Here is a 19,241-nt window from a genome sequence, read left to right as displayed (position 1 = left end):
GGAAAGGAAAGGAAAGGAAAGGAAAAGAAAAAAAAGAAAAGGAAAGAAAGAAAGAAAGAAAGAAAGAAAGAAAGAAAGAAAGAAAGAAAGAAAGAAAGAAAGAAAAAGAAAGAAAGAAAGAAAGAAAGAAAGAAGAACTGGACAGGACCCTTTGAAGACCAGAGTGCCAGGGTCTTGCCCTGGATTTCAAGTGTGAGAACCGCAGCTCTAAGTGAGTCAAATGCACACCATGATGAGAGGGTGTGCAGGATGGGTTCTCCTCCTCATTTCAACTCTGCAGAGTTCCTTTTCACCTTGGGAGCTGCTCTAATTTTTTTCTCACTGAATATGAGATTGCTGTTCACATTAAAACCCACTGCTGGTGATGGACAGACCCAGCACCCGCCAGGGCCAGCAAACACGGTTTAGAGAATCACTTACGCTGCTTGAAGACTTCCAGGGCCCGCTTCAGGGTGCTAAAAAACAAGCACATGTATAGTTTCAGTTCTGGAAACTGGCTGTGCAATCTTATAATGCCACGGCATGCTTCTCTCTGCCCACATCTCATGGCCTGTCAGCTCAACTTTGCCCATGAGCTTGGGAAGACCACAAAGGATCAAGACTTTTGCCATTCACTTTCCTCTTTCTTACTCTCTCAATCTCAGGCACAAGCATTATACATTCTCCACTGTCCACCCGGGTACAGCAAGATGCCAAAATTCCTTATGCTTCATTTCCCCCAATGGTATTACAGGAGTTATGGTCCCTTTCTCATAAGCATACCGGTCCTTCGGTAAGATATGATAATGAGAAATATGGATACAAGCCAATAAAGGAAGGGTTCAAACTCTGGCTCCTGATCGCCCCCTGTTTCATTCACTCATCAATCATTTGTGCTTATGGAACATAAACTATGAGCCAGGTGTTGTGGCAGATGTTAATGATTCAATGGTACAAGACAGACACAGTCCCAGATCTCACACTCCAATGGGGGAGACAGACATTAAACACATTGTATTAGTGTTCTATTGCTGAATAACAAATTACCACAAAATTAGCAGCCTAAAACAACACACATTTATTACCTCACGGTTTCAGTGGAGAAAGACCCTAACTCATTTTTCACACCTTCTCTTGATCTCCCCCATCCTCTTACGGCCCATGGCTCCTCCTTCCTTGGAGACCCCCTTGCCTATGGTTTGAGTTCTCCCCATCCTATACTTCTTTAAGTAAACCTCCTTCTGGGGTCACTTGGCCCTGGGAATGTTCTTGCTCAGGCTGCCTTCACAGAAGCAGATCTCACTGGGCTCATTCCAGCCACTCAAGTAGGAATGGAACTCTGTGAATTCACAGTCCCCCAGCCACAACAGCATAAGATCATGGATCATTTCCTATATGTATATATGTGTGTGGCAAGTTTTGCTATTTTGCAAAGTAAAAACCCTCGTCTTTTCCAGCTGGCCACTTCTTCTAGCTCTCACTTTTCCTGCTCTGTTCATTTATCCCAAAAGAAAGGATTCTTCTTTCTCCATGCCTTTTCTCACACAAACATTTCCAATTATTACAAAGATATCAAGCAGAAAAACATAACTGCACATTCTCCATTCACCTTACCCATCTTATGATACAATTTTTCAAGGAACACAATGTACTAGAAAGTGTCCCTATCAAACAAGTATGCCAGTGGTCCAGAAGGACAAATGAGCATCACTGAAGCACAGACTTACTACTGGAATTAGTGAGAAAGGCAGAGGACTATGGCAGCAGGTACAGCCGGAAGTCTTTCTCCATGGCGAGTTGTGGACTTGAAATCCAGCCTTACTCACAAATTGTTCAGGGTCTAAAATTTTTCCCCACCCTAAGCAACTGGCTGAAGGGCCACTAAAAGGGCAGTCCAAATCTCTCTTTTGTTTGTCATTAGGTTTCTTGTCTCCCATCATCACTTAATTGCTATTTCCCTTGTTCAGGACAAGATGACAATCCAGAGAGAGAATCGGAACGTTGGGGGTAGTGGCCTAGCAATGTGCATCTCCTCTTCTCCCTAGTGTTCTTCACTGTGGGAAGAGAAAATATTCTACCACCCTTTTAAATAAGCGCTTTGGCCTTAAACCCTAATGCGGCCCATTAGAGACCTGAGTCTCTCAATGTGGTCCAGGAGATGAAAAGTTCTAACTAGTCCACAGAGAAGCGAGTCTTGCACTCTTATCGAAGGCCCCTTCCTAAAGATCATCCTAGAGGTGACAGAAACAGAAGTCACCCAAATGACCTTTCTTTTTTTTTTTTTTAAGATTTTATTTATTTATTTGACAGAGAGATAGAGAGAGAGCACAAGTAGGCAGAGCGGCAGGCAGAGGGAGAGGGAGAAGCAGGTCCCCTGCTGAGCAGGGAGCCCAACTCAGGACTCGATCCCAGGACCCTGGGATCATGACCTGAGCCGAAGGCAGACGCCTAACAGACTGAGCCACCCGGGCGCCCCCCCAAATGACCTTTCATATCGACCTTGGAGACACCGTTGCCACGAATCATTTCCCGTTGCATCTTTCACTCTGAGGTACACTCTAAGAAGGAACACTGACTGGCTTTTGTCACAGAACACAGAGAACGATGCTAGAGGCTCTCTAGGAATCTACTAAGTTATAGGTCAGATGTCTAAGAATATAAAAAATATCATTTTGGATCAGGGCGCCTGGGTGGCTCAGTTAGTTAAGTGTCTGACTCCTGGTTTGGGCTCAGATCCTGATCTTAGGGTCCTGGGATCAAGCCCCACACCAGGCTCCACACTCAGCTGGGAGTCTGCCTGAGATTCTCTCTCTCCTTCTCTCTCTGCCTCTCCCCCACCATGCTTGCACTCTCACTCTCTCTCTCTCTCAAATAAATAAATAAATCTTTAAAATATATATATCATTTTGGATCAGACTCATTCTGCTAAATATCAGAGAGCTCAAGAAATATCAATACAGGAGGCGGTATGACCGCCCATGAAGCCACCAGCCCTATAGATGAGAGAGTGTTCCTAAAGCCATATCTGTATTCAGTGAGTGATGGAAGAATAAATAAGTACAGAAACCTCACATCACTGGTGAGAACTATAAAATGGTGCAAAGACAATCTCTCAGAGGTGTCACAAACAGCGTGCATGCATGTGTGCATGTGCCTAAGCCCCTCTATTAAATGTCTAGTATAAAATTACATATAGTATAATCTTCCCGATGAAAAAGTATACATAGAAAAAGACTTCAAAGAAAATCTAGAAAGTTTTACTAATGGGTTGTGGCTTCATAGTTCATTGGAGCCTTCTTTCTATTTTTCTGTATTTTCCATAACTGGAAATAAGGGGGAAAAAAACAATTATAAACTGTTTTCACCCAATACACGTCACCCCACTGGCCAGCTCTGTCTGCTGAAGCAATGGGGGCTCCGGGCAGTACTGGTCGACCAGGAACCCGGAACGAAGCGTGGCACCTACTTGATCTCCGACTGTCCACATGGCTTCTTCCTGGAGAGGTTGAGAAGGTCTTTGCCATATTTCTCTTCAATTGATGCCCTAAGGGGAACAGAAGAGAGAGCTCTGAGTCCTTCTTGGTGCTGATTCTTAGTTAAAACACATGGCACTCCCCTCGAGGGCAAAACTGCACCTCTGACGGGAGAAGCTCAGATATAACACCATTCTCTAAAATGCAGAACTCCCTCTACCCAACAGGAAGAACTGCAAGAAGACCAGTGGCAAAACATCACGGGCAAAAACAGAAATGGCCCCCTGACCAGCACAGGCTCGGGCATTACAGACTGACTATTCAAAACTATGACCCAAGGATTTATATACCAAAAATTGATTTTTATTTATATTTATATACATATACTTAAGTGGCGTAAGAGATACTTCCACCAAATGCCGCACTCCTAAGGCCCACCCCTCCTCCCATGTTCTCGAGCAGCAGCCTTTTAACCAGCCTATAGAGTTCCTCATTCACAGTCAATTCAAAGATGCAGCTAAACTGTAGCAACGAGAGGGATAGAATATAAACTCTGCAGTTGGCAGGTCTCACAAGAACAGCAGATCGTTACTTGGTGTAGTATGGTCTGTCTAATGTGCCAAATATCCCCATTCTCCCATCAGTTACAGTGTCCCAGGGGCCGCAGCAGGAACACTGCAGTGGGGTCCGGGACCTGATTTTCCTAGGTTTGAAACCAGATCTATCCTTTCTTAGCTGTCTGACCTTAGGCAAGTTACATAACCTCTCTGAGCCTCAGTTTCTTCAACTGTAAAATAAGGATGATAAAACTTACCACACAGGGTTATTAGGAGAACGAACAAGATAATGTATGCAAAATATATGGTAGCTTATATGTGTATCTGGCAAGCCTTCAATAACTGGCAGCTATTAATATAATCTCACTTAATTGCCTCTAGCTACTCGCTGCAGGATGATGATCCTCATTTTTATATTCCTCGTTTCCTGCTCATATCAGGAGCTTGGTTTGTAAGCCAGCCCCATCTGGGGTTCTAGGGGTGAGAGAGTCCATGGGCTTGAGTACCAGGGACAAAATAGGTTCATTTCAGGGGCACCTGTGTGGCTCAGTTGGTTAAGCGGCTGCCTTCGGCTCAGGTCATGATCACAGGGTCCTGGGATCGAGCCCTGCATCGGGCTCCCTGCTGAGCAGGGAGCCTGCTTCTCCCTTTCCCTCTGCTGACCGCTCTGCCTACTTGTGCTCTCTCTCTCTCTGTCAAATAAATAAAATCTTTAAAAAAAAAATAGGTTCATTTCATTGTTAACCAGTGGAAGACCTCAAACTGGGATGTTCTGTAGAACCCTGCTTTTAGGGGCGCCTGGGTGGCTCAGGAGTTAAGCATCTGCCTTCAGCTCAGGTCATGATCCCAGGGTCCTGGGATCGAGCCCCACGCTGGGCTCCCTGCTCAGCAGGAAGCCTGCTTCTCCCTCTCCCACTCCCCTGCTTATGCGCTCCCCCCCCTCTTTCTCTCTCTCTCTCATGTGTGTGCTCTCTTTCTCAAATAAAGAAATAAAATCTTAAAAAAAAAAAAGATTCTCTCTCTTTCTCTTGGCTCCCCCAACTTGTGTGCTCTCTCAGTCTCTTTAAAAAAAAAAGAAAAACCCTAAATAAAATTGAATAAAATAATAGGACAGTGATGTTTGTTAAACTTTTGTTTTATGCATGTGTGTGCTGGGTGGCAGTGTAGATTTTTTTATTTCCTTTTTCTTTAGAAAACTTTATTTTTTAATTTTTATTTTATTTCTTACTGAGGGTTACATTTAAAAAAAAATGTGGACACCACTGATTTCCATCCCCATCCCCATTGTGTCAGGGGTCTCTTGGATGGTCCTGCCTGGGCAGCAGAAGCTTCAGTCAGTAGACAATGACTCCTCATAGATGTATGGCAAGGCTAGGTCACTCCCAGGAGAAAATGTATAAAAGCCCCACCTGGAGGAGGAACACAAAAAGCGAGGGATGTTGCGCAATCTGTGTATCGCGCGGTTGTGAAACGCCTGTTTGCCAGCTCCCTTGTCAGAGCTCTGCTGAAGAAAGGAGGAAGCCCACCTCCGGTGCCCATTAGGAGAAAGGAAAGGTGTAACTTGTCACCACTGCCAACCAGCTTGGGTAGAAGAGGGAGGCTGGTCCCTCAAAGGAGGAGGTGCAGTGACCAGCTCCCTGGAGCCTGAGAGTGGACACACCTCTCCCCACGCACCCCTCCTGATATGCACCGTGTGTCAGGGCTCCAGTTCCCTGGCGACTTTCAAAGAGTTTAGGGAGAGAGGCCTCATCATCCAGGGCGGACAACCATAGACGTGTGATGTTACCCAATGTTCTCTCGAGAAGAAAATAAAAACACTTGATGGAAAAACACGTTGATGTCTGGATCTCCAAGTTATAAACCTTTTACTCACTGTGTTACAAATAGAATCTGTTCATTAGTCTGGGTCCTGGCAACAACCCTGATCTTTGGCCAAAGATCCCTCTAAAGTGTTCCTTCATCCGGAATCACTGGGAAATTGAGTATTCTGGTGGGATAAGATTTTCCACAAAACTAACTTACCCCATTAAGTATGGAATTTAAAAAAAAAAAAAATCCTATCCATTAAAAAAAGAAAAGGAAAGGAAAAATCCTCTAAACTGGCATGGACCGCCCTGAACACCCCCTGCCCTCTGGAATGCTGTGACCCACCCCCCTCTTTCTCACTGCTCGGTGGCCACGGCCACCCCACCTCACCCCACCCCACCCGGGTCTCTGAATCAGGTAAGTCATGCTCATCTCCACCTGCAAGCTTGCTGTCCTCCCACAGACACCCAGCTACTCCTCCATCTATCAAATCCACACCACCCTCCGAGGGCCCCTCAAAGGTCCTGTCTGCCCCTCTTTATTGACCGGTCTTTCACAATCTCCCTCTCCCATGAGGTTTTTAGTGCTATGCGTATCACCTCACTGGATTTTATGATAATTTGTTTGCTGTTTCATTCATAAATCTCATCTGTCACAATGATTTCTAAGAACTTCAGGACAGAAATATCATTTACTTCTTGGGTATCATCCCATAACCTAGAGCAGAGGGCCTGTGAACCCCTGAAGACAAACAGAAAGCAGTAAATGGTCCTTTGAGTGGGAGTGCTTTGTCTCCCCCTCCGTCTTCAAGGAAGAACAGCGTGTACCTCTCTTTCAGAAAGTCTTCAAACTCTTTGCAGTTCTTGCGGCCGTTGTTCAGGTGCTGGATGATGCAGTCGTAGCCCGTGGTGCTCAGGATGTCTGAGCTCTGGTGAGAAATGACATTGCGTCAGAGCGGGGACAGGGGGGACGGCAGCCCCAGGCCTGCAGAGTGCACAGGGCAGAGCACAGGGGGGAAGCCGGCAGTGGGAAGTTTCTGAAGCACTTCACCTCCAAGACATATGTGACCAAAGAGAACAAACTAGAAGAAGTTAAGTGTGTATGCAGCTATGGCAGAATTGTCAAAGTTATGAAACTAAAGGGCCACGAATCAGGAAGTGATGGGACAGAGAGAGCACATGGATGAGGGAGCTGGCCGGGTTCTGTCCCTCCCTGGGCCCCCACCCAGAACCAGAACCAGGGCTACACAGTTTTCCCTTTGTCCTTAAACTTGTCACAGAGCTTGACACGGATGTCTCTTCCCACAACCAATAAGCCTGGTCTGCAGGGGGAGGGTTGAGGGTATCCCTACAAAAGGCAAGCAGCTCTGAGCCAGGAGCCAGGCCCCAGGAGCGGAGAGGGGGCCCGCTTCCCACCGGGAAACATGAAGGGGAACCAGCATGACCCACCACATGGTCACTGGCTGGCTCCAGTTTGGGCGGGAGGGGAGATAGGAATGTGTTTTTTCATTTTAAATTAGCAATCTATACTATTTTATTCTACTGTGAGCTCTGAGGTTGGAGGAAGCTACCTAAGTCCCCAAAGCAGTATCCCCAGAGACAGTATATTTTTAAAATCAACATCCCTCAGCCCCTTAAACCAACCAGTCAGGGGCTAAAGAATATCCCCTAAAGTGTCCCCTAATGAGGCTGGTTCCCTGGCTTCTACGTCCAAATGCATACAATAGGTTGCCAGATTCAGACTCCAGTCCCTTAGGGAGGTTAGTTAGGCTGCCCTGGGGTATGCCCTGGGGAGCTCTGAACTCACCCACCTCCAGCCCAGCCCAGGTGATCACCCCTTCCCAGCCCCCAGTCAGCTGAGGGGGGTACCACTCTGCCCTTGGTGGTGACTGGGGGACTCCTGAAGACACCTCTCTACTTAGCGCCGGGCACCAGAGAAGCAGAATTTCTCTCTTCCATTTGCTGCCACTCATACAGCCTGGCCTAGCATACAGGGTCTCAGGGAGATCCAGCAGGACCAAGGCTTGAGGTTGATTTAACGTGGCATTCAGAAACCTAACTGGCCATAACTCACACTGCATTTTTAAAGATGGATTATTACCGGAATAGTCAATTCTACACATATAATTAAACCTAAGTAAGACATGCCTTTAATTCTATGAATTCTGGCTGTTGTTTCAGCATAGATTTAGGCCTCGGGAAGCCTAAGGAAACAGCCTCCACCAAAGCTTCATTCCTCTCCCCACCCCTCCATACACACTTCTGTCTCAGCCAGGTAGGCTTCTTACAGTCACCTGCAATGTAGCGCTCAGCAGCAACTCTAAGACAATGTTTACATTATCCCCTCCTGAATCCAAATCCAGCCCCTCAACCCCCAAGTTTTCTGGAAGCCTCCTCTGAGTAGCCCCCATGCCCACTCCCCTGGGCTCTCAGAGCGCCCCGCCTCTGAATTTGCTGTTTGGTATCTACCACATGAGGAACCTTGCTGTCCCAGCCCTTCACAAGTTTCTGCAGCTTCTTCCCAGTCTGGGGCCACTCCTATACACACACACACACAACCAACCAAACCATCTAGCTTCATATGATGCACACCAAAGGTCTGCAGTAAAATTCTGTAGGATGAAAATGCCTCTTGTGTTCCAGCCAGATGCATCCAAGGAGAAGGATGAAAACAGACTCTGGAGTGAATGAGTGAATGAATGGATACCCAGGGCCACAGTCAATGCTGGTCTGTAGACAGAAGTGCTTTGCCCTTCCCAGAGAAAAGCACTTGGGTTCTCTGTCTTATGATATTCATTTGAAAAAGGTACTTTCCTTTTTCTTAATGAAAGGTGCAGACACTCTTTGGGCCGGGCAGGAAGGATTGGAGATAGACCAGGGTTTCATGGAAACAAACCAGATCACTAGGACTCCTGGCTGTCAGCCTTAAAAAAGCAGAACTGCTGCTTCAGAGCAGAGACTGGGATACAGAGGCGACCAAGAAAGGAAACCCCCAAGGATTTGGAGGCCAAGTAGGATAGAAAACTGCATGAGCACTGAGATGGCATCACCAATCTGCCATCAGAACTGATAACCCCATAACCCCAATATCCCCAGCTGGGTAAACGGAGCCCTCTACACAATATCCCTGACTTCCCTCCCCCAGCTTTTCCCACACTGGTCTCTTCCCTGACCTCCAAATGAACAGTTTGTGTTTCTACCCCAGGACTTTTACACATGCTCCCCCCCCCCCCGCCCCGCCCCAGTGGGAATGCCATTTCCTCCTCTTCACTTAAGTCTCACCTCTGCTTCAGAGCCAGTTCAAATCCCATTTCCTCTCTGGAGTCTTCCTCAAGTAATCCCTCTACAGTCTTCTCTTCCTCTTCTGACTACCCAGAGTGTTTAATGCCCATTCATCTATTTGGCTCTTATTCTGTATTATTTTATGTCTTTAGTTAACATCTTTTTAAAAATTAGTTAACTTCTTAAAGATTTCTGGATTACACCCAACTTTTATCACCCACAGCAGCTTCCACGTTAATGGTGTTTGAGAAATGTCTGTTAATTATATGCCAACTACAGACAAGATACTAACAAGGTTACAAAGCCCTCATTAGAGTTCTCGCAACCAAGGAGCCTATTGTTCACTTAGGGAGTCAGTAAAAGACAATTACATAAAATAAACGTCCATGCACAGGAAAATTAGAGATTAAAACAATATACAAGACTATAAAGAGAAAATATGTAATGAATGAGGTAGAGAAGAAAGATTAGGCTTGGGTCATCAGAAAGAGAAGAAATAAGATTTAAACTGAGTCTTTTAGAATGACTGGGATTCACACGAAAAATCAGAAGATATTTCAAACCAACTGATAGTGAAGAAAATGGTATATCAACATTTGTGAGATGCACCAAAATAGTGCTTAAAGGGAAACTTAGAGCTCTAAATGCTTATATGAGAAAAAAAAGTTTCTAAAATTAATGATCTAAGACTTCACTTAATGGAACTAGGAAAAACGAATGAATGAAATCTGTAGTAAGTAGAAGGAAGGAAATAAAAGTAGTGGTACACAATGACACAGATATGGACCAACAAAAAATGTTCATGAAAAATTGCTTACCTTCCCGGGGAAATTCAAATTAAAGTCACAGTAATATCTACTTCATGCCCATGCCCACTAGAGCAGCTAAAATTAAAAAGTCAACATTGAATGTAAGCAGGAATGCTGAACTATGGGAACTGTCACGCATTGCTGATGGGAGTATAAAAACGATACATTTTGAAAAATGGCGATCTCTCAAAAAGATAAATATATACATACCCCATGACCCAAAGTTCCACCCCTCAGCATTTACCCAAGCAAAATGAAAACGTATGTCCACAAAAAGACTTGCATGAGAATCGTCATGGGAGTGTTAGACGCAATAACCCAAAACTGGAAACAACCCAAATGTCTAACAACTGATGAAGGGCAAACAATGTGTGGTATATTCATACAATGGGATACTACTCAGCAATAAAAAGACAGAACTCCTGACCCATGAAACCACATGGATGGATCTCAAAAACCTTACAAAAGTGAAAGATGCCAGGCACAAAAAGTATGTGCTGTGTAATATCATTGACACGACATTCTAGGACAGGCAGGCAGTCCTAGGACTTATTTCTATGGGAAAATAGATAACAGTGATTGCCTGAGCGAGAAACTGAGGCTGGAGTGGGGAGGGCCCCTCAGGGAATTTCCTGGATCGATGGAAAAGCATACACCCATGTGACCCGCAGTCCAATCAAGATCATCCTATAGAGAGGTGTGGGCTGTACGGCTGTGTGCAGTTTTCGAAACTCGCTGACCTAGGCATTTTATCTTATGTAAATTACGCCTCAATAAAATTAAAAGGTGAAAAAAAAAATGGATTAGGATGCAGAGGGAGAACGGGCAGGAGGCAGTCAGTAGAAGGAACAGAGGAAGCTAAGCCTTAGAAGTGGACCTGGGCTTGGAGTCCTGGGCGGGGCAGGGAGATGAAAAAGAAGGGAGAGCGGATCCAAGCACCCAACAAACCTCCCCAAGACCCAGAACGTAAGGTTTCATGATGCTCAAATTACAAAGAGGTAAACAGCATTCAGGTTTCAATCAATGGGTTAGTAGTTAAACCACAAAGGCATTTCAGTTTTTTTTAAGACAAAAGACTTGTCAGATCCAGCAGTGAGCGCATGGGCGCCACATCAGCAGACAGGTGAACCAAAGAAGAGGACTAACAGTCTCCTGAGCACGGTAGCAGGCAGCCCAGACCAGGTGGGGCTGTGGGTTCACAGGAGGAAGTCTCTGCGGGCTGCCTGGTGGAGGGTAACCCCACTGCCCACCAGCTCCCCACCCCAGATCTAACACTCAGGTCTGATTCCACTCACTCAGCCCAGGCACATACACGTCTCCTTCCTGCCCGCGCTGAGCCCCCTGCTGCAGGGGCCTCTGAGAACTTGTTCCCTGGCTCCTTTTCCCCCATGGGGCCTCCGGACAGAAGGATGAAGGCAGAGGGGAAGCAGAGAGTACCTGCAGCTTCCAAAGCTGCCATCCGAGCTACAGGTGCTGCGCCAGAGTGTCCCCACGTCTGGTTCTGTGCTGCATCTCCCGGCCACCCTATCGGTCACGGTGTCTGCTACACACGGTTTCTCTACACGGGGGAATCACCCAGGCAGACCCCCAGGTCCCACCCAGACCCGCCGGTTCTGAGCGTGGGGAATCTCCATTGTTTACACTCCTCGCAAGTGACTTCATGCCGTTTGAGAACAGCTGCCACAGCAATGATGACAGACAAGAAAACAATCAGGGTTCCCGCGCGGAGGCGCTGAACACGGAGGAAAGCAGGACGCACGCGCACGGCCGCCGCGGGCCGCAGGAGAACCACTGCTGGGAACGGGCACGAAGAGGGCAGAAAACGACTCCATGGTTTGCACTTCGTTATGAAACCTCTTCGAGTGAAAAATGCAAATCAGCGTGGATGCCTTCTGGAGGGCCCCACCAGAAGGGGGCGGGGCCGCTGACTTGGGAATTCGGTACAAAGGCTGCGTTTGGCGGCCACCTGGCGTGTGACGCACCGGCCGGGCGCACTTTGCCTTACGGGTCCACCGCGCGGTCCAGAAACACAGCGAGGCGGGAGCTATTTCCATGTTTTACAGCTGGAGAAAATAAGGCGCTAGGAAGTGAGGGTCTCCTGACCACTGCCTCCAACCGCAATGAAAAATGTTAACCCTTAACCAACAATATTAGACAAATCTCTGTCATTCATTAAGAGCTAGACCGCGACAGTCGGCGTGGGATACAGCCCAAGGAGGCATTCCTGTTAGCTCCCTGTGCTCTCAACCTGGACCTTGCTTTCCTACTTTCTTTCCTATCTCCTTTACCCAAAGAGGTAAAACCAAATGGTTCAAACTCACCTTATCAGCAAATAAGGATTAATTATTGTTAATTAATATTAAAAATTAGGTCCAATATTCATTGAATGCTTGCTCTATTCCAAAGAGCATACCAACTATTACGCATGGAATGTCCTGTTTAATCCTTATAACAATCCTATGACACAGATATCATTGTTATCTTCATTTATAGGACAAGAAACTGAGGATCAAAGTCTATATCCATAAACCACTCGACCACACAGCTTCTCTTCCTGGAGGACGAGGACCGTAGCTAACTTTCTGTCAGTCCACTTCCTAGCAATTCTAAAGATTTTATTTTTAAGTAATCTCTACACCCAAGGTGGGGCTCCAATTTACAACCTCCAGATCGAGAGTCAGGGGCTCTGCTGGCTGAGGCAGCGAGGCATCCCGCCCCCACCCAGCAATTCTACATGGGCACCCCCTGGCTTTCATGCCATGCTTGGGTTTGAGTCCAAATTCTACTGTGCCAGCTGTGTGACCTTGAGCTAAGAGCTCAGTCTCCCTTCGTGTGATTTTACAAGGCTGTAAAATGGGGATTATTGTAAGGATCAAATGAGATACTGTGCTTTGAGTTTGTCAAGTGCTTCATAGACTAAAGGAATGAAGGGAGACGCATTCAGATTTCTCAAGACCAGGCCACATGAACAAAAAAGCATATGTATTTGGACCTGTGTGAACTTTTTCCTACGTAGCCTATGAGCTATTCAAAAATAAGTATGTCATCATCAGAGGAAGCAGCGGGAATGTGTCAGAGAGACCTCAGCATGAGATAAGGAAACTGCTGTTTTCAGCCATGTGTTCCTAAAACCTAAAGTCAAAGTCATCTTGTGTCCTTAAGCCCTCTCTTAAGCCATGACAGGGGACTCTGAAGGCAAGAATGAAGCCCACCCCAGTTCCCACTCCAGCGGTGCTCTGCAAGCCCACAGAGTACCTCCTGTGCAATGCCAAACCTTTGCATCAGAAAAAAAAATGATTGGAAGGACGTGTACCAAAATGTTCAAAGCAATTTTCTGGGGCGCTGGCGTGGTGCAGTGGGTTAAGCACCCAACTCTTGGTTTCAGCTCAGGTCATGATCTCAGGGTTGTGGGATCAAGCCCGGCATTGGGGTCCGTGCTCAGCAGGGAGTCTGCTTGAGATTCTCTCTCTGCCTCTCCTTCTGCCCCTCCCCCCACTCTCTCTCCTTCTCTCAAATAAAATATTTTTTAAAAAAAGGAAAGCAATTGTCTTCTTACTATTTCTGTATTTTCTGAATTTTCTATAAAATTGCTTTAATAATCTGAAGTCTTTCTCCCTACCTCCATCCCTTAAAGATGGCAAAGGTCTTTTTTTTTTTTTTTTTTGAGGTCTTTTGTTTCTCCCCCATGTGTTCGCCAGCTCCACTAACAAATGGTCCATAACCACAATGGAAAGTAGAGAAGAGCCCAATGAGGAAGCTGGAGATTTGTAGGAATTTCCGTTATATAAAAAGCAAATGGGGGGCGGGGCGCCTGGGTGGCTCAGTCGTTAAGCATCTGCCTTGGGCTCAGGTCAATCCCAGGGGTCCTGGGATCGAGCCCCGCATCAGGCTCCCTGCTTGGTGGGAAGCTTGCTTTTCCCTCTCCCACTCCCCCTGCTTGTGTTCCCTTCTCGCTGTGTCTCTCTCTGTCAAATAAATAAATAAAATCTTAAAAAAAAAAAAGTGAATGGGGCTAGATGGACAGAGGATGGAAGCCAGTATTCCCACCCATGCAAAACTGAAGTTCCACAAACTTTCCCAGAAAAGCCCCAGAAACCCTCAAGCCCAACTCAGCAAGGGCTGGATCTGAAGCAACCATGGAAAATCGGCAGGGTGTGTTAAGGCCACGGGAACCCGGCCAGTGCCCTGCCCTGCTCTCAGTGCAGGCCGAGCAGCTGATGCTGATTTTTGTGCCAAAGCCCCAAATGGTGCAGACTCCACCCAGCAGCAGGCTGCTAGCAAGGACATGAAGACCAGAACAGCAACAGGCGACTGACCCTAGGTACCATCAGAGCTTCCACAGTAAAAACTGAAAGAAATAAAGGTTATGCACGGTTCTAAAGTCCTGTAAATGCCCTTCACCTCCAGGGTAACACCCTTCCCACCTTCTCACTCCAGGCAGGCAAAACTATCAGAAACTGCCATGATTTCTAGATATACAAGTATCTACTTGGAAAACCAGATATTTTATCAAGCAAAAAGCTAGGGACTGAATTACTTTTTTTTTTTTTTTAAAGCATTTGCTTTCGTATATGTCAATAATAAACACGTAAGAATGTAACTTAAAACACAAAGTCCTATTCACGATGCCAACAAGACATATAAAATACCTAGGAATAAGCCTTTTTGAAGGAAAACTATAAAACATTACCAAAAAATACAGACAAAATTCACAATACTTCTAGAAACATATCCTAGTCCCAGATGGAAAAATCTCATACGGGAAAGATTCAGTTCTCCCCAAGTAAATCTATAAAGTTAAAATCATTTCAATCAGAATCAAGATCTCAGTGGGGTTTCTTTTTAAATTTAACTTCATTCCAAAGCCCACCTAAAAAGAGTAGGTGAATGAAAATAGCCCAGAACATGTCAGAAAGATAAGTAATGAGTAAGGACTTAGCCTACCATATAAAAAGCAGTATAAAGTAAGAAAAATTTTAAAAGTGTGGTACTGACATTGAGAATTGATACTCAGGTAAACAAAATACAAATAACAGTCCAGAAATGGTTTTATGTACACAGGGGATTTATTATATGATAAAAGAAGCATTTGAAACCAGAAAGCAAAGGATGGCTTATTCAATAAATGTTATTGTGACAATGACTGTCCATTTTGCCAAAAATTAAATATAGACCCCTTTCTAACATCATACTCTAAAATAAATACCTGATTAAGTAAAGATCTAGGCATGAAAATCATACACATGTAAGAAGAAAATACAGAATATGTATCTTTTTAAATATTGAGGTAAGAGATTTTTCTAGACTGCAAACTTAGAAGACATTAAAAAAAAAAAAGGCTAAATTAGCCTATTCTGAAAATACAGTTTAGCAAAATTGACCTCCTTTGAGATAGAAAGTTTAAACAGGCCGATTTTCATAGAAGAAACGGAAAGTAATCAAGGAGCAGAAAAAAGCAACAGAACTGGATGTTTTCACAGGAGAATGGAATTCCACCAAATCGTCAGGGGAAAAAAGTATTCCTAAGGTCCAAAATTGATTGGAAATGAAAGAAAATGTCCTAATTCATCTTGCAAAGCAAGAATAACATAATATTTAAACTTGATGGAGTACAAAAAAGAAAGTTACAGACCAATATCACTTATAAATATTAATCAAAATATTCTAATATTAGCAAAAATAGGGGTGCCTGGGTGGCTCAGTTGGTTGAGCAACCAATTCTTGGTTTTGGCTCAGGTCAAGGTCTCAGCTTGGGATCGGACCCCTGTCATCGGGATCCGTGCTCATTGAGGAGTCTGCTTGAGATTCTCTCTCCCTCTGCCTCACTCCTTCCCCCCACCATACCTCTCTTGAATAAATAAATAAATCTTTATAAAATATTAGCAAAAATAGTCCAATGCCACATTCAGAAGACAATATAACATGACTAAGTGGGATTTACTCCAGGAATGAAAAATTGGTTTACTATCAGGAAGTTTATTAACCTAATAAAACACTGTAATAAATCTAAACAGAAAAATCATGATTTTCTCCATAGATGCCTGTGATAGGCTGAATAACAGACCCCAGAGATACCCAGGTCTTAATTCCTGGACTCCATGAACTTTATCTTATATGGGAAAACAAGTCTTTGTAGATATGATTACATTAAGAATCTTGGAAATAGGGAGATTATCCTGGATTATTTGGGTGGGCCCTAAATGCAATCACAAATGTTCTTATAAGAAGGAGCCAAAGGAGATTTGATACCAGGGAGGAAAAGCCATGTGACCACGGAGGTGAGACTGGAGTAATGTGTCACCAGCCAAGAAATGCCAGCCACCAGAAGCTGGGAAGGAAAAGGAAAAGATTCTTCCCTGCAACTTCCAGTACGGCCCTGCTGACACCTTGATTTCATCTTAGTGATGCTGATTTTGGACTTTTGGCCTCCAGAACTGTAAAAGAATACATCTCTACTTGCAGAGGATATAATACACATGGAAAGATAGTCTTTGTTCTTGGATAGGATGACTCACAGTCCTAAAAATGTCAGTTCTGAGTTAATTTGTAATTGTAATGCTATCCCAGTGAAATACCAACAAGTTTTCTGCTATGTGGTTAAAGTTCATACGGAAATCACAAAACTGCAAAGGTGGCCAGGAAAATACTGAGAAGGAAAAGTTCTGAAGGGAAGCCTGCCCTACCAGACATTTAGACATATTATAAAGCCTCCATAATTAACACACTGCAGGACTGGTGCAGAAATAGTCAAACAGACCAGTGGAATAAAATATAAAGTCCAGAAATAGATGCAAGTACACATGGAAATTTAATATATGCTAAAGGTAGCATCTCACATCACTGGGGCAAAATGCACTTTTTCATAAGTGGTGCTGGGGCAACTGTTAGCCATTTAGAAAATGATAAAAATAGATTCAAACCCCATACCATACACAACAATAAATTCAAAATGGATCAGAGATCTCAAGGTAAAAACATGAGACCTGCAAGTACTAGAAGTAAACATTCATGGGGCACCTGGGTGGCTCAGTTGGTTAAGAGTTTGCCTTCGGCTCAGGTCATGATCCCAGGGTCCTGGGATCGAGCCCCGCATTGGGCTCCCTGCTCAGTGGGGAGCCTGCTGCTCCCCCTGCTTGTGCTTTCTCTCTGTCTAATAAATAAAATCTTAAAAAAAAAAAAAAGAAGAAGTAAACATTCCAAAAGGTTTTCTAACTGTGATTTAAAATCCAAGTGCACTGGGGCGCCTAGGTGGCACAGTCAGTTAAGCGTCTGCCGTCGGCTCAGGTCATGATCTCAGGGTCCTGGGATTGAGCCCCGCATAGGGCTCCCTGCGCGGCAAGGGGCCTGCTTCTCCCTCTCCCTCTCCCCTTGCTTTTGTTCACTCTCTCACTGTGTCTCTCTCTGTCAAATAAATAAATAAAATCTTAAAAAAAAAAAAAAGAATGAGAATTGGGGCGCCTGAGTGGCTCAGTCAGTTAAGCATCTGCCTTCAGCTCAAGTCATGATCCCAGGGTCCTGGGATTGAGTCCCACATGGAGCACCACATGGAACCCTGCATCGGGCTCCCTGCTCAGCTTCTCCCTCTCCCTCTACCCCTTCCCCCGTTCGTGCTCTCTCTCATTCTCTCTCTCAAATAAATAGATAAAATCTTTCAAAAAAAAAGAATGAGAATTATCACTAAGAACTGATACAGGTTGGCTTCCAGTCTATATTTTTTACAGTAAAGAAAGCAAAGGGCAGGAGGGTAACTGCAGTGTGGTCACAAAGTCTGGAAACACAGACAAATATTACATAATAAATGATTCACTGCTATTACATTACAAAGTGTTCGATGACATCATATGACATGTTGAACGTGTTGTCCTTGATTGGCAATGCATAGTTCAATAAGTTCTGCAAAACCGCTATGAACATGGCTTATTAATACAGCATTTCTGTCAAACCCCGCACATGCACCTTTGCATTGCTTTGAGGGATTCATGGGTCTGATTTTCATAGAATAAACCTGCCATTAACATGCCCCAGAAGTAAACAAGGATTGTCAGTTACAAAAAATAAAACAACTGCACACACATTTCCAGACTCTGTGGCCATTCTGTATAGAATATTGCCTTTTGCATTAAGAAAGAAAAGAAAATGAGAAAATATATCTTATCTGCTCATTTGTACAAAAAGAAACAGGAAAAACAAACCAGAAATTAATGGAATTAGTCATGTACAAGGGGTAAGTGAGATCAGAGTGGACAAGAGAGGAGTGGAATTGGGACAGAAGGAGTGGGGGAAGGTGATGCTTCTCTGGGCACACCTTTTTAAGTTGTTCTCACTTTTGAAATTTGTTAACATTTTACATAGTGGGAAATGCTGGAAACGTGCGAGTAAGGGAGAAACCTCTAGAGTGGAACACAAAGAGAAAGAAGCGAACCTAACCTCATTTGAATGAATAAAATTACCACACTGAAGGAGAGGGAGGTACAACCAACCCGAATAACTTTTGTACACCCTATTCTGACAATGTACTCTCAGCCTAAGGCCAAAAGACGTCAACACATTAAACTCTAGCTTGGTTCTCGCAATGGTATTGGTTAGCAATTCTGAAACTACTTTCTAGTGTCTTAGGTCCTGAGTAAATGAGTAAATATACTATGAATAATGGGAGCCAGGTTTCCCTTACGTAAGGGAGCAGTGATACACAAGAGCTGGCTCACCCCAGTGAGGACCAATTCTGCATACCTCTTCCTAGCGCCCCCCTGAGTAATGTCACGTTGGTGGTTTGAAACTGGCCACAGAGGGAGTTCTTACATGATGGAAATTGGCAAATGCTGCAAAGCAAAATTTGTATCCACTGGATAAAATACAGCAAGTGGGGGAATGGAATTGGAGGTATCATTATGCATACTTATGTTCCTTCACTCTGTCTGTTGAGAGAGCCTAGAAACAAGGAATTCCACAGGTAGCAATAAGTACATCCAAAGCACAAATACTGGTTTCTCAATCCTATTCTCTTAAAAGGAACCAGGGCTCTTTGGAGAAATGGCAGATTCCAGGACTGGGGCAGAGAAATTAGCTATTAAACCTGTAACATCTTGTCCCAGAAAGCAAGGAGTGCTCAAAGAATGATGGGAATATATCCAAAGGACACAGGATCTAGGACACGTGATCCAGTTTGGAGGGGCTCCATGCTATCCAAACCTAGCAAAAGTGGAGCATCAAGGTAAGTCATGATGGTAACATATTATAATCCATTGAATAAAATAAGAATCCATGTGTGCATACTAACAGAGAAAGAGAGAGAGGGAGGAGAGAAAGCTCTTCCTTACAGTAGAATACCAACTTTAT

General features: G+C 44.5%; 1 protein-coding gene across 1 annotated transcript in view; it reads right to left on the bottom strand.

The window, feature by feature from the left end:
* PSTPIP2 (proline-serine-threonine phosphatase interacting protein 2) overlaps window positions 1-19,241 on the bottom strand; it is a 66,038-nt gene that overhangs the window by 26,966 nt on the left and 19,831 nt on the right. The window contains exons 2-4 of the mRNA XM_036107578.2: window positions 6,643-6,743; window positions 3,446-3,523; window positions 421-455 (exon numbers count right to left, since the gene is read on the bottom strand). Coding sequence (XP_035963471.2) covers window positions 421-455; window positions 3,446-3,523; window positions 6,643-6,743 — 214 coding nt within the window. The remainder of the gene's footprint in view (window positions 1-420; window positions 456-3,445; window positions 3,524-6,642; window positions 6,744-19,241) is intronic.

Source organism: Halichoerus grypus, chromosome 13 (assembly GCF_964656455.1).
Source record: "Halichoerus grypus chromosome 13, mHalGry1.hap1.1, whole genome shotgun sequence".
Lineage (NCBI taxonomy): Eukaryota > Metazoa > Chordata > Mammalia > Carnivora > Phocidae > Halichoerus > Halichoerus grypus.
Note: the sequence above shows the minus strand (reverse complement) of the source record. Positions and strands in the feature narration are given on the sequence as shown.